Below are 15,678 nucleotides of genomic sequence, written 5' to 3' on the forward strand. Positions count from 1 at the left end.
CCACTAACTCTAAACTGGTAACCTGTAAAAACTTTCAAAGTGTCGCCTATGGAGAGTTTTTAGGTACTGAAGTTTGGCACCATTCCATGAGTGTGCGCAATTTCAAAGCGTGACATGTTAGGTATCTATTTACTCGGCATAACATCTTTCACATTGTACAAAAAAATAGGCTAACTTTACTGTTTTGTTTTTCTTTCAATTCATGAAACAATATATTTTTTTTTTCCCCCAAAAAAGGTGTTTGAAAACTTATTACGCAAATACCGTGCGTGATAAAAGGTTACAATGACCGCCATTTTATTCCCTAGGGTGTCTGCTAAAAAAATATGTTTGGGGGTTCTAAGTAATTTTCTAGCAAAAAAACTATGATTTTTTACCTGTAGAAGGGCCATAAAGCGGAGGTCCACCCTAAAGTGGACCTCCGCTCATCGGAACCCTCCCCCCCTCCGGCGCCACAATTGGCACCTTTCAGGGGGGAGGGGGGGTGCAGATACCTGTACAGTACAGGTATTCTGCACCCACTTCCGGGATAGCTCTCTGCGGAAAGGGGCGTAGATTACGCCCCTTTCCGCAAGTGCCCGCCCCTTTCCGCAAGTGCCCCGCTGCCTGCTGGGAAACACACAGATCCCAGAGGCAGCGGGGACCGTCCTTATTGCGCAGCGCGATTCGCGCATGCGCAGTAGGGAACCGGGAAATGAAGCCGAAAGGCTCCATTTCCTGATTCCCATACCCAAGATGGCGGCGGCAGGACCTTACAGACGATCTAGAGATCGGCTTCGGGTGCCGACATCGCGGGCGCGCTGGGCGGGTAAGTGTCACTATTTTAAAAGTCAGCAGCTGCAGTATTTGTAGCTGCTGGCTTTAAAAAAAAAAAAAAAAAAAAAAAAACGCGGAGTCCCGGCGGACTCCCACTTTAAGGCTGGGTTCACACTACTGCGGTGTACGAGATCGGATGTGATTCGCACCGCACTGCAAATCACATGCGATCTCTGTGCAATGCCATTTCAGACATACAGATAGTATGGCTGAATTCGCATACAGCCCAAACTCGCAGAGGACCCTTTTTTTGATCTGCAGCAGAATCGGATCGCATGGGTGTTCACACCATGCGATCCGATTCCTGTCCGAGTTTGCAGATCAGACTGCGATATGCGAACTGATTTGGGGGTGTCATTAACTTTTTCACTGACACTCCCAGCAGTTCGCATAGGACAGTGTGAACTGCCGCCGGGAGGCATGCGATGCAGGAACCCGCAGTAGATTCGCAGCAGTGTGAACCCAGCCTAAAGCGGAAAAACGTTATCCTAAGTGGGAGCACAGGTAGCTGGTTTTGACAGCTACCCCAGAGTTGCCTTCTCATCCCTTTAAAACCAAACACATCAATTATGTGGCTGATTAAGCTGGTAATTAAACGAATTTAATACCTTATCTGCATTAAATTGGCCTCAGAACCCGTGTATTTTATGTGTTCAGGTTTAAAGGGATGAGGTGGCAACCCTAAGGTACCCGCTCCCCCACATTCGGTCGGATCACTGTGGTGGTCTGAGCAGAAGCTCGGTCCCCCCTCTTTCCCCTGCAGTCCTCTAGGACCCCTCACAGGTCCCAGAAAGCTGCAGCTTGCGCAGTGATCAGCCAGCTGCCCATAGTTGGTATGCCGGGGACTGAATCCTGGTGAGGATAGCTTGGATCCTGGGACAGCTAAGTGTCCTATTGTTAAAAGTCAGTAGCTACAGTATTTGTAGCTTTGTTCACTGGTGTGCCTGTAGCCTTAGACCCAGTTCACACGGGAAACTCATCAGGCGACTTAGCCACCTGACAAGTGGCGTCCCATTCTGTGCAATGAAACCGTTCTAATTGTAGCGACTCAAGTCGCTCCGACTTAGAAAAAGGCTCCTGTATGACTTTTGGGGCGATTTGCATTGACTTCTATACAGAAGTCATTTTGCAAGCCGCCGCTAAAGTCTGATACCGGTCGCCTGAGGCAGTCGTGCTGCAAGTCGTGCTGCCTCAGTGTGAACCGGGTCTTAGAGACCCGTCTGTGAGTTAAACATGGAAGCCGACTTGATCTGTGGATATTTGCCGGGCTGTCATGCTAACCCTCTTGGATTGATAATCTGAGTTGCCAATCAGGACAAGTATACAGATAATGGCTTCAGGTTTTTGGCTGGCCATACATTGTCAGGATATTCTTTTCTTTTCTTATTTATTTTTTTTTTTTTTTCTGCCAGCAGACAGATTCTTTCATCCAAACAAGCTAGATTGATGCAGGGAATCCCCTCTACAAGGACACTGTATTCTGATGACACCTGCTACTGTCCAAGTACATTGATCACCCACTATAGCTGCTTGGCTGCAGCTGCTGATCGATGGGGAAAATATTTTAACGTGTTTATTGTTTTAATCAAGTTTTGTCAGGAAGGGAGCCCACACACTGAAATGCAGCCAGTCTGCTGGTCCAGTCCAATTTCTATCAGTGTATGGCAAGCTTTACGCTGACTTTACTGATAGGCATACTTGGACCAGGTCAGCAATAAGTCAGTTCTTGAGATTTCTGTTACTTCAATAATCACGTTTCTTCATCAGACAGTTGTACAACCCGGGGTCTGCTTTTGAGGTCCCACTGCACTATATTGGGGATGGTGCCTTCTGTGGATGCAAACCAAGGGTAAAGCATCTTCCCTTTTGGGTCACCAATTCAAAATATTCTGTTAGGCTGACACTTCTCTCAAATCTTTGTGTGAAATGTGACTAAGTGTGCTGACTGAGAAGGCTTCTGGTTGGGTCACTTTGTTGCGGCATGTCATGTACTGACAGGTAATCCTGGTCCGTCATTTTAGCACACAATACAAAGTGAGGCAATAGTGGGTCACCAGGTACAGTACAAACCTTGGATTGTGACCATCATTTGTTCCAGAAGCATGCTTGTAATCTAAAGCACTTGTACATCAAAGTCAATTTCCACATAGGAAATAATGGAAACTAAAATGATTTCTTCCACAACCATTTATTCATAGGTCCTTCAGTCTATAGTCCATATAAAATAAGAGCAATTTGACCAGGTTGTGTAACCTTAAAATGTCCATCCACAAATGGAAGACTCTGCAAGGAGATTAGAAGCAAAATCCAGCAGACACTCCGGAGTATAAGACTTGGGTCACGTATGAGCCGCATCCATCGCACAGCAGGGTCCTGTGTGTCCCGGTGCACTGTCTCTGGTCCGATTTCAGCCTGAATGTTGGGCTGAATTCAGACCAAAAAGGAACACGTTTTTCCTGCAAAACCGGACCTGCTGCAGATATGTGAACCAGCTCTATAGAGAGCCGGTCACATTCTCCTGCTATGCGACTTGGATGTGGGGAAAACCCGCTACTTATACACTACTTATCAAGACATCACTTGTATAACAAGTCACAATTTATTAAAAAAATAGCTTGACACTCTCAAACCAAAGTTTTACTGTATTGTGGAATGCTTCATCCTGCTTTAGTGCTGGTTTGCTTTGCTAACGTTGCAAACCATATGTATTACACTGGGTTTAAAAAGTGTTAACATTGGATTTTTATCTTAAATTATAACCAAATGAACTTGATTTTCTGGGTTTAATTTTTTAAATGTGTATACATTTTTTTTTAATTTGATATGGAAGCAGTTCTTGGATTATGAACTTGTAAAATAATCACCTAGTGATGTTCTTTTGCTTTGATACTGGGCATAATCGGGAGACACGGATCCATCATTTCTAGTTCTGTCTACGACACTAATACAGCACAAGAGAAGAGTGCGCTCATGTTTGAGCGCTTTTGTTCAGTTGCTATGAGGTTTAGTAATGCTATTGTAGTAGTGCTTTTGGGGTTTTCAGTGTAGTTTACTGTTGTGGAATAGTACAAAATATAAAAAGCCAGTGTAGATGTAGAAAAGCGCTTTCTTCCAAACAGCCCAGTGATCTCATCTTCTCAACATCAAGCTATCCTTGTAAGTAGTCTGAGGGTGGGGCAGCGTCTGCTTGTTCATTTGAATTCCAGCGTGGTGCAGTCACACTATAACTGAAGCTTACAATATGAAAGAGAGATTGGGCAAAGGGTGCCGTCTAAACTCTATTTTTGTAATGTTCTGTTTGTGTTTTAATTTTCAAATTTTATCTGAAATAATACAGTAATGTTGATTTTGACTATGCACCACATGCAGCAATGTGTCCCAGGAAGAACGGTCCTTGGGTAAAAAAACTTTCACTTTTGTAATGCTTATGAGCATCCAAGTATTCAAAATGCAAGCGATTTCAGGCTGTACATGGGGACTTGATTACACCCCTGATCAATAAACCTATTCGACATTACACCATGGCTCTTCAATTGCAGTCCAAAACTTTATTGCAGAAAGATCACGTCACAAAGGAATAAGTACAACGTTTCAGAGCCGCGCAGGACCCCTTTGTCAGGCATGAGATGAAGGCATGATATCACAGGCCTGACGGAGTCCTGCATGGCCCCGAAACGTTGTATTTATTCCTTTGTGACGTGATCTTTCTGCAATTGAAGATCCATCGTGTGCCAGCAATTGGTAAATGTGGTTATTGATCTATGATATATCCAGTGTCCAGTTGGTAATCGCTATAGCACCTGCTACAGAGGAGCCTGTAATTCAGGGACATGTGCAATGGGAATATAGACAAGACTGATTACACCCCTGTCATTCAGTTATTACATGCCGGAGACCCTACCGCCCACTGAAATTTTGGTATTTGAGAGAACAATGAGGATGGGTAAAGTTGTAATATTGGCTTGAGCAAAGGGTGAGAAACGATGCCCAGGCTGGGTCTAGTAACCAGTAATTCTGTTAGGGTACAGTGATCACGAAGACATGGATGGTTCCTGCAGCTTAGCTGGGTTGTGGCTTTAATGTTTTAGGCAAGGTTGATGCCAATGGTTTATATCTGAGCTGGACAAATTCTAGAGATGGGAACCAAACTGATTCATCCTAGGTTCACACTGACTGCCGGAATGAAATTGTGCGCCTTCAACTGAACTCACATAATTTCATTCCCGCATGTCAATCCCGACTTCGAGCGTGATTTCAGAGACATCTGTGTGGGTTTCTGCACAGATATCGAATTTGGGAATCTGTGTGGTGCCGCAAAAACCAGCATCTGCCCCCAAAGCAAGCGTTTTCTATGGGGGGGCACACACACAGAAGAGGAGCAGATAGCTCTAGCGGGGACTCCAAAAGAGGAGGTTCGGTGTGCAATACCATAAGGTAAGTATGACATGTTTGTTTCATTTAATGCTGCACGGGCTTACTTCTCAGCCACTGCTTCAATTTGAAAAAATTTGACTTTGTCATCCTTGGTGGTCCCCATAAAGGGCAATCTGGTTTTTACTCACAATATTGTGGTCACTTTGCACATGCTTATTTACCTTTTATTATAGTATTGGTTACCAGCTTCTGTATCTATTCTATTATTATTTTTCAATTTCATCCTTTATTTGTATGATTATGACATTTTAGAAGCACACAGCAATTAATTTTTTTTATTTTGATTTCTTTACATTGGCACTTGGCAGCGCAACACCATCACTCTACCATTCAGCTTCTCACTCCACCATTTCTCAATGGCTCAGACACATCATTACCAAAGCTTATGGCCTTAAAAACCTTAAGGCTTTAGAACCACTTTTATCTTAAAGCATTCTATGCATTAAGGTAAAAAAAAAACCTGTGCTGCAGGATGAGCCCAATTCAATCCAGTGATGCACACAAGAGCAGGGGCTCGCTGCTGTCTCCCTCCTCATTGGGCAGATTGATAGCAGGGGGATGTATTTGCTGTAATGGGACAGCAGGGCCTAGCCACCCACTCATTGTCAATAGCTGCAGATGGGGGGCTCGGGAGCACTTCCTTGGGGCACTTGCTGAAGGGGAGGATCCGGGGGGGCTGGCCAGGGAACCCAGAAGAGAATCAGGGCTGCTCTATGCAAAAGCATTGCACAGAGCAGGTAAGTATAGCATGTTTGTTATCTTATTTTAATTAAACGTTTCAAGTAGTTGGAAAGCCTTAAAAGGGAAGTATGGGAATCCAGTTTTTCCCATATTCATACTTCATATCTAGGTGGATGCAGCATTAGCCCGATGCTGCATCTGTTCCCCAACGTCTCTGCACTGAGAACTGAGCCACCGAACATCGCCGATGGCTCGGTTCTCTCCCCTCCCCGAGCTCAGAGCGGCTGACTGTCAGTCAGCATCTCTCCTGCTCTGCTCCTCCACACTCATTGGGGTGCTGAGCTGTGGAGGGGAAGGGAGCGGCCATCTCAGCGACCGAGAGGCTGAGACTGCCATCAATCCAGGCAGATTACATATCCAGACTTCCCAAGTCAGGATGAGGTGATGCCTGGACTGATTTCAGCGGAGGGCGGACTTTAGACCACTCTCCAATGAAAACGGGTCACAGGAGTGCAAAACGAATTACACTCCTGTGATCTGTAGGAATAGGTTTTTCACCCATCCGATTCAACAATGTGCACTAGAGCAGCTCCATTGGACAGACAGCGGGACAGCAATGGGAGTCTGCTGCTATCAATGTCAATGGACGCAGAAGCAGGACTTGGGAGTGAGCCCACACAGGTGCTTCATGGAAATTGGCTTTCCAAGGGGGATCCCAATGAAGAGCAACCTGGTGTGCTGCCAGGGGGGATCCCAGAAGAGGATCGGGCTGCTCTGCGCAAAACTATTGTACAGAGCAGGTAAGTATAGGCATGTTTATTTACGGGGGTGGGGGGGGAATTGTTTACAGCCAGTCAATTGACACAGATCCACATCCTTTTTGTTTACGTTTTCTGAGATTTACCAGGTGCATGTTCAGGCCTCATCTGATGCCACTTTGGGGGTAAGTTCCTTCAGGACTCCCTCATTTTTATTCGTTTGTGTGTGTTTTTTTTTTTTGTTTTGTTTTTTTTGTTACTATTTCCCACCCCTCAGTTTGATTGCTTTTGGACGTCAAATCATTACTTGGAGCTAGTTTATGGACGCATATTTGTGTCGTCTGGACACTTTGTGCTCTATTCCTAATACTGCTTCTCCATAAAATAAATCCTCTTTGGAGTGGGGACGGGTTATGTCTGGAGAGCCAATGGCTTCATTTGTTTGCCAGTGTCCCCTTCCTCCTGTCAGCGGCAGTATAATCCATTTGTAACAACTGAATCCTGTATTCCTTAAAGGAGCACCCTACAACATTTCAATACAGCAAACCTTTATTAATCATTTAGCTTTGATTTAAAAACAAAAAAAAACCTTTTGCTACCATTCTGTGATATTTTATTATGCAGAATAGTAGGGGGGGTGTCTCTAATTAGGGAGTGATTGGGGGTTTAGAGGGAGACTTGTACCCTCCTGCTACATACATAGCAATAAAGAGGCTGTTGTACTTGGCCTGGAAACTGACTGCAAGATATTGGATTTCTCCTCAAGCCCCCACATCACACCAATGGATCCTAGAGGTTAATAAGATGGTTCTTAAGGCAAAGAACACTTCAGCAGCACAGGAAAGTACTGATCACGGTCCCCAGATTATGGAGAGAGTGTCTGGAGTACCACATAAAACAATCTCCTGCACTCAGGCCCTTGGTCCATGTGTTGGTGGTGTAGCCAACCCTTTGGGTAAAGTGTGGAAAGTCAAAGGTCTTGCTGCCCTCCTCAGAACAATGGATGTCCTTGAAGCTGAAACATATAGAAAAACAGCGCACCAACCTTGTACTTTACCAAAGATCACATTTTTATTGAAATAGTAAAAACAAAGGCCATACTCAAACAAGCGCTTAAAAAGGCTTAACATTACTCCAAGGACTCGGAGACGTGTCTTCTAGACACCTGGACCGGATGTGAGGAGGAACCAGATGACGTAGAAAAATGGCTTGCATGTTACGAGGGAATACCCTCTTCATCAGAGCCTCAGCAAAAGCCTTTTTAAGCGCTTGTTTGTGAGTATGACCTTTTTGTTTTTAATATTCAAATACAATTTTTATCTTTGCGAGTGTCTGGAATCCCCTGGGGTTTCTCCTCTGCAACTTGTCCTTGACAGGTTGTTGGTGGCATAGCGGAGAGTAGGGGGTAATGTCGCTGTATGGTCTAGAGGCCTGCAGTGGTCAATAGTGACTTAGAATATCTATCTGTTCTGTTTGACCGGGAGGAAGGTGCACACCATTTGTGTTGCTCACTTAGGTTAATTGTTCTGTTCTGATTTTTGTTTTTTACTCTACTTCTCCTTTGCTACTGGAGATATATTCGACAGTATAATGCACAGGTTTGGGGGCATATGTTATGTACTAAAACGTAAAACTTCTTGTATATTTTCTACATGAGCTGCCTGTAACCTGAATGTCTGTGTATAAGATTTATTTAACAAAAAAAAAATTTCTGATATAAAAATGCAACTAAAACTTAAACAATTGAGATTACAGTACTAAAATGCCACTAAAATGGCATTTTAGTCAAGACTATGACTAAAACAAAATTTGAAATTTGTTGAAATTAACACTGCACTACCACATAAGGATATGAATTTTTATACAGGTTTGCGAATGGCATTTTATTTTACATTTCAACTACACAAATGCTTATTTCCCTTTCTCTCGTATTTAGTGAGGCAATTGCTGCAGAGTCTGTAGCATGCTTGAACACCGCACTGACCCGTCTTCGGGATATATGGGAGGAAATTGGAATACCAGAAGACCAACGGCTACAGAGGACTGATGCTGTAAAGAGACATGTAAATGTAAGTCTGTTGGTCATTTTGCACAATGGCATTGAGTAATCTCGGTTGCTAATTGTAAGAGCTTCAGATTCAGGAGGTATTTTCAAAGCAATAAACAACCATTACACCATACGTTTTCACAAATTCATTCTGGGATTGTTGAATGCAGGTGTTAAAAGTAGAAGTCAGTTCAAAAGCTAAGCTTAAACCTTCACCCACCCCCTATCTTAAACTATCTTAATGGGAAGATGTGTACTGTGCCTTGCGAAAGTATTCGGCCCCCTTGAACTTTTCAACCTTTTGCCACATTTCAGGCTTCAAACATAAAGATATAACATTTTAATTTTTTGTAAAGAATCATCAACAAGTGGGACACAATTGTGAAGTGGAACGAAATCTATTGGATATTTGAAACTTTTTTAGCAAATAAACTGAAAAGTGGTGCGTGCAAAATTATTCGGCCCCTTTACTTTCAGTGCAGCAAACTCACTTCAGAAGTTCAGCGAGGATCTCTGATCCAATGTTGTCCTAAATGACTGATGGTGATAAATAGAATCCACCTGTGTGTAATCAAGTCTCTGTATAAATGCACCTGCTCTGTGATAGTCTCAGGGTTCTGTTGAAAGCGCAGAGAGCATCATGAAGACCAAGGAATACACCAGGCAGGTCCGTAATACTGTTGTGGAGAAGTTTAAAGCCGGATTTGGAAACAAAAAGATTTCCCAAGCTTTAAACATCCCAAGGAGCACTGTGCAAGCGATCATTTTGAAATGGAAGGAGTATCAGACCACTGCAAATCTACCAAGACCTGGCCGTCCCTCTAAACTTTCAGCTCAGACAAGAAGAAGACTGATCAGAGATGCAGCCAAGAGGCCCATGATCACTCTGGATGAACGGCAGAGAACTACAGCTGAGGTGGGAGAGTCTGTCCATAGGACAACAATCAGTCGTACACTGCACAAATCTGGCCTTTATGGAAGAGTGGCAAGAAGAAAGCTATTTCTCAAAGATATCCATAAAAAGTCTCGTCTAAAGTTTGCCACAAGCCACCTGGGAGACACACCAAACATGCGGAAGAAGGTGCTCTGGTCAGATGAAACCAAAATCGAACTTTTTGCCCACAATGCAAAACGATATGTTTGGTGTAAAAGCAACACAGCTCATCACCCTCAACACACCATCCCCACTGTCAAACATGGTGGTGGCAGCATCATGGTTTGGGCCTGCTTTTCTTCAGCAGGGACAGGGAAGATGGTTAAAATTGAGGGGAAGATGGATACAGCCAAATACAGGACCATTCTGGAGGAAAACATGTTGGCGTCTGCAAAAGACCTGAAACTGGGACGGAGATTTATCTTCCAACAAGACAATGATCCCAAACATACAGCAAAATCTACAAAGGAATGGTTCACAAATAAACGTATCCAGGTGTTAGAATGGCCAAGTCAAAGTCCAGACCTGAATCCAATCGAGAATCTGTGGAAAGAGCTGAAAACTGCTGTTCACAAACGCTCTCCATCCAACCTCACTGAGCTCGAGCTGTTTTGCAAGGAAGAATGGGCAAGAATTTCAGTCTCTCGATGTGCAAAACTGATAGACATACCCCAAGCGACTTGCAGCTGTAATCACAGCAAAAGGTGGCTCTACAAAGTATTAATGCAAGGGGGCCGAATAATTTTGCACGTCCAACTTTTCATTTTTTTATTAGTTAAAAAAGTTTAAAAAATCGAATAGATTTCGTTCCACTTCACAATTGTGTCCCACTTGTTGGTGATTCTTCACAAAAAATAAAAATGTTATATCTTTATGTTTGAAGCCTGAAATGTGGCAAAAGGTTGAAAAGTTCAAGGGGGCCGAATACTTTCGCAAGGCACTGTATACCTAATCTATGGGTGCTCTATTCTGGTCACATAATCTCCCCTGCGGCTGTCTTCAGGGGAGACGAGAGCAACAACAATGGCTGCAGAGAGTGGTGACATCATCCATACATGGTATGGGTAGGGTTGCCACCTCATCCCTTTAAACCCGAACACGTATGAATTACACGGGTTCTGAGGCTAATTTAATGCAGATAAGGCACAGAGTGAGTTTAATTATCACCCACAGAACCTGTGTAATTCATATGTGTTCGGTTTTAAAGGGATGAGGTAGCAACCCTATCTATGGGGTGTCTGTTGTCTGCTCTCCCTCCTCCTTCACTGAAGCTGGCACTGGGACCCGATCATGTGCCCAGACCGGATCATCTTTAGATAGGTAAGTTTAGATGTCTTTCCTTTTACAGGGTAGTGGGAATGGGGGTGGGAGTTTGTTTACACTTGGTTAGCTTATGCCTGGACTTCTACTTTAATATAGGTACTAGGAGTAACTTTAAACTATATGAGAGCCCTCACCTATTCAGTTTAAACTAGAAATTAAAGGTAAGACATATTTTGTGTACTGCTGTTTCTTCACTCCCAGCTCAGCTATGCAATTAAGAGCAGAGATTATACATATTTTATTTTAATACTGGCTGACGTGATCTCTGTTCTCAGTTGCATTAGGGGCTGAGACAGATGTGGGTAGAGAAACTGCAGTAAACAATGATCTTCCTAGTGAATGGTTATGCCGGGACGGACCTTGTGTGACTCTGAAGGCCAAGTCTAGCTTAGACAAAGTTTGTAACCTAAATAGAAATTGGTAAAATATGTGTGTGGCTAAGAAAGATTACAGCGCACACATACATACAAAAATTACATTTCTCCTGCAAGGCTAGTTAAAAACACCTGAACATATTCAAAAAATACGGGGGTTTGTTCACACTATATAGTCATATAGTGCTAAGCCTACTTGCTGCCACAAAGTACCCCGAATTAGGTGTGCTATACGAGGAGTCCTTTAAATTCTCCCATTTTGTAGGAGTGTATGCTCCCATGGTTCAGAGAAGCAGGATCTTCCATTCTATGGATAGCGTAGGACTCAATAATTTGGGGTACTTTGTCACAGTAAGTGGTCTTAGCACTATATAGTGTGAACAATTCCCCCCTGTATTTTTTGACTATGTTCAGGTGTTCTTAACTAGCCTTGCAAGAGAAATGTAATTTTGGTATGTGTGTGCTGTAATCATGTAATGCATTAAGGTAGAAAAAAAAAATCAGCCTTTAGAACCGCTTTTAAAGTGTGTGATTACCTCATGCAGGGGAAAAACAACAAGTGGGGATGTGAAAAGATAGAACCAATTGTCCTAAAAAGAAAAGCAGCGTTCCCATAGCATTTATTGAAGTTGGATTGTTTTTTCAGCTTGGTGGCAGAGCTGTATTTTCTTAAGTTTTTGGTGTATTGAATTATTTCAATCCTAAAATAAAATACATGGGAAAGCAGCAGTTCTCCAGGGCATTTCAGCTAACAGAACTAATGCGTTTTGTATGTTTTGTTCAAATGTAGTGCCTGAACTCTTTGTAGGCTGCAGTTCTTTATCTTTTGTATACAGTTAGGTTTTAAGGAGTATTCTTCGCTTTGCTTACCTGTGTTCACTATGCCCTGTAGATTCTTTTAACAAGAATGATAGAGGAAGAAGAAAATTTGAGGGAACGTCTTCTAAAAAGCATTGATGTCTGCCGTAAAGAACTGTTTGTGCTCTGCAATGAATTGCACCTTCCTCCATTTGAAGTGAGTAAATAGTGCTATTATGAATGAGACATAATCCATTTGTTTAAATGTGCCAACCAAAGTCACACTATTGTTTCTGCTACACACTACACTGAGCAGGGGGTAGGCAACCTTCAAGAGGTGAAGATCTACCTGAACAACATGGGAGAAGTCAAAGATCCAGTGTCGCCTCCTCACACCTGATTTAAACTTCTTAATTGCTGTACTACTGTGTCACAATTGCGTACGTTGCACAGCAATCATGGGTTTAAATCAGGTGGACAGGAGCCAGCGCTACAGAGGAGGCGTAGGCTTATGTGGCTTTTGTTTCCTACTACAGCTCCAACATTACAAGTAGTCCCTCTGCATTGCACTCTGTTTTGATAGTCTGGGCTTGCTGACCCGCCATTCCAGAGTATCTACAGGTTGCTGACCCCCTGGATAGAGAATGACCAGACAATGTTGATAATATCTACTGATTTCTAAAATCGCTGTTTACAGCTTTCTATTGACTAATGGGAAGGATAGCCTGCAAAGGGGATTTGCAAAAGTGTCTAGTTTAATTACTGTACCTCTACATTAATGCTTGTAACTATATTGGTAGCTCTTACACATAATACAACTTAATTATTTATTTTTTCCCCCCAAGTTTTGGATAGAACGGGATTAGAATCCTTGTTGGGTTTTTACTTGTATTTAGGGCTCAGTTATAAAGATTACCCCTCGCTGTCATAGTAACAATGGTTTTATGAGCCTAGCTTTTTATTACTGTCAGTGCCCCCCTTCCTTCCAAACTGGGATTCTAGCCTTTCTCCAACCTTAAAAAAATTAAGCTTAAGAAAAATGTTGGTCTGTTTTGCTGTTGGAGAATTTTCCTCACTTCCTGTTTTTTCTTGTGAAGTCTTGTTTAAAAAAGTGTGTGTGTGTGTGTGTGTGTATATATGTGTGTATGTATGTGTATATGTATATTTCTCTGAATAAACACGTTACTTGCCTGCTCTGTGCAGTTGGTTTTGCACAGCTGCTTGCTGTGGAGGCTCCCTGTGTCCATTCCGACATGGAGCCCTGCCCCCTCTAACCCCTTATTGGCTAAGTTATGTTGATAGCCGCAGGAGCTAATGGCACAGCTGCTGTGTCTCAGCCAATCGGGAGGAGCGTCGTGGACATCGCTGGAGAGAGACTGGGGTGTGCTGGGGCAAACGGAAGGTTTTTATCATGATGCATTAACATAAAAAAAAAAAACTTCTGCCTTTACAACTCCTTTTTAAGGCATAAAAAAACTCTTTGCCGATTATTTAATCTCTTTAAATGCTTGCTTATTGTTTGGTATCCTCTTCTTCAGGCAGATGAAGAAAGCACTATCCTACAGCTTGAAAAGGACATGAGGACACGAGTTGAAGTTATGCTAAAGCAAAAAAAGGAACGAATTCTAGAACTGAAGCAATTAAAGCAGCGTGATCAAGAACTGTGTGACATTCTGTGCATGACTCCATACTTCATTGACATTCCGGTTCCGAGCCTGGATGAGCTGGACCAGTTCAGGAGACATTTGGCTGCGCTTTGTGCCGAAAAGGTAGCTGTAAATTGTCCTTGCATCTAAAAACTGTAAATAAAGAAAACGGTGAAATGTGACTAGCGGTCATAGCAACCGGTCACTTTTTTGCTGTATAATGCATGTTCGAAAAAAATTAAAAACGAGCTGTGGGCAACAGCTTTACTCTTCTCCAAAATGTATATATCAAAGGAAGAAAAGTGTATTATTGTATAATGAAAATCATGAAATAATGACAGATGTAGTCCCTTCTAGCATTACATATAAAACAAACCTAGCCCTACAAAATATATACACGATAGAAAAATCTACCCCCTTAAAGCCTGGTACACACTAGAATATATATAAATTCAAGCGGGTTTGAGGGTTCACCATGCGAACACAATCTGTTAGTGCAGTGCTCTATTGTGCTGTGCCTTTGTGTTCTAAGGATGGAAATATTTTAATATCTGGCAGATGGGAAGTAATACTCTTGAAGGCTCAGTTCACATATTTCTGGCCACAGTTTATAAAAGGAGTCTGCAGTTTTTTTTCACCAGTTCAGGTGTGTATTTTTACTTGAAATCGCACCTGAAATGCACAGGACTCTTTTTAAAAAGGGGCCACGGCTGCCCTGGATATATGTGAACTGGTTCCATTGAAAACCATTCAGTTTCCGATTTTATGAAAATCGGATGCAGTTCAAAATGCATCCAATACGCATATATGTGAACTGAGCCTGACAGTTTAAACAAAATATTACTCGAGTGGGAAGTGCCACTCACACTACTGTGGACTTTCCTCCACTTCCTCAGTACTAGGTAGAACTACACCTGTATTAATATTCTTGTGCCATTTTTATCCTCTGTTAGGCTTTTATATCCTATGCTGTGCAAAACTTGTCACACCACATTTTCCATGTCTCCCTTCTAGAAGCTGAAGAGAAAAACCATCCCTGTTCAGCTTCTTCAAAAATAACTGCTGGCATGCCCTATCCACCAGATAGGATACATGTACTGACCATGATGATTTCCCTAAGCATTGTTGCATAAGACCAAACTCCTGCAAACTCTCTACTTTCACGGCATCAAAAAAGTCACATAACCAACTCCCCTGCTCCTAAAATCTGTCTACATCTCCAGATTATTTTCCTTACACCAGCCTACCAAGACCTCTACCACCTGCTGATACATCCCTTATTTCAATAACAGTGGTGTCATCTGGCCTTAACACACATTCTTGCAACAACCCTGCACTAAAAGACAACGTCCAGGTAGAGTACTCTCCAATTTCTACAATACGAGGCTGATCGGTAAGCCTATCCAAAACCCAATTACAAAGAGTTGGACCCTAAACCAATACATTTGAGTTTATCATTAAGTTCCATGGTTCAGGTGAAATTTTAATACTCTCCAAACTAAAATCAATGACAAGCATTCAGACTATTTTTTACTCTCAAAGTGGGTCAAAGCAGAATGTAAAGCTAAAGCCATCATATTTAGAATTATTCGCCCTGAGAGCTAATTGATACCCAACACCACTGAAACACATTTATTAACAATGCCAGAGAAAAAAATTCTCAAAGCACTTCATTATGATGGAAGTAAGTGCCACAGGGCAATAGCCCAAGCAAGAAATAGGGAATTTATTGATGACGTCAGACACAAAGTAACAGCCTCCTGCCGAAGAGACATTAAGGCTGGATTCACACCTTTGCATTTTTGTTCTTTTTGCATTTTGCAGATTTGCCCTACAGATCATGTTCCATAGGAAACCATGTAAAATG

At 42.5% G+C, this 15,678-nt stretch overlaps 1 protein-coding gene across 8 annotated transcripts in view; it reads left to right on the forward strand.

Moving 5' to 3' along the window:
- PRC1 (protein regulator of cytokinesis 1) overlaps nucleotides 1-15,678 on the forward strand; it is a 44,423-nt gene that overhangs the window by 5,949 nt on the left and 22,796 nt on the right. For all 8 annotated transcript variants that reach the window (XM_077471461.1, XM_077471463.1, XM_077471462.1 and 5 more), the window contains exons 2-4: nucleotides 8,626-8,758; nucleotides 12,260-12,382; nucleotides 13,704-13,934. In XM_077471461.1, coding sequence (XP_077327587.1) covers nucleotides 8,626-8,758; nucleotides 12,260-12,382; nucleotides 13,704-13,934 — 487 coding nt within the window. The remainder of the gene's footprint in view (nucleotides 1-8,625; nucleotides 8,759-12,259; nucleotides 12,383-13,703; nucleotides 13,935-15,678) is intronic.

The sequence above is a fragment of the Lithobates pipiens genome, unplaced genomic scaffold (genome assembly GCF_037356315.1).
Source record: "Lithobates pipiens isolate NorthernLeopardFrog02 unplaced genomic scaffold, aLitPip1_a1.2 Scaffold_8, whole genome shotgun sequence".
Taxonomy (NCBI): domain Eukaryota; kingdom Metazoa; phylum Chordata; class Amphibia; order Anura; family Ranidae; genus Lithobates; species Lithobates pipiens.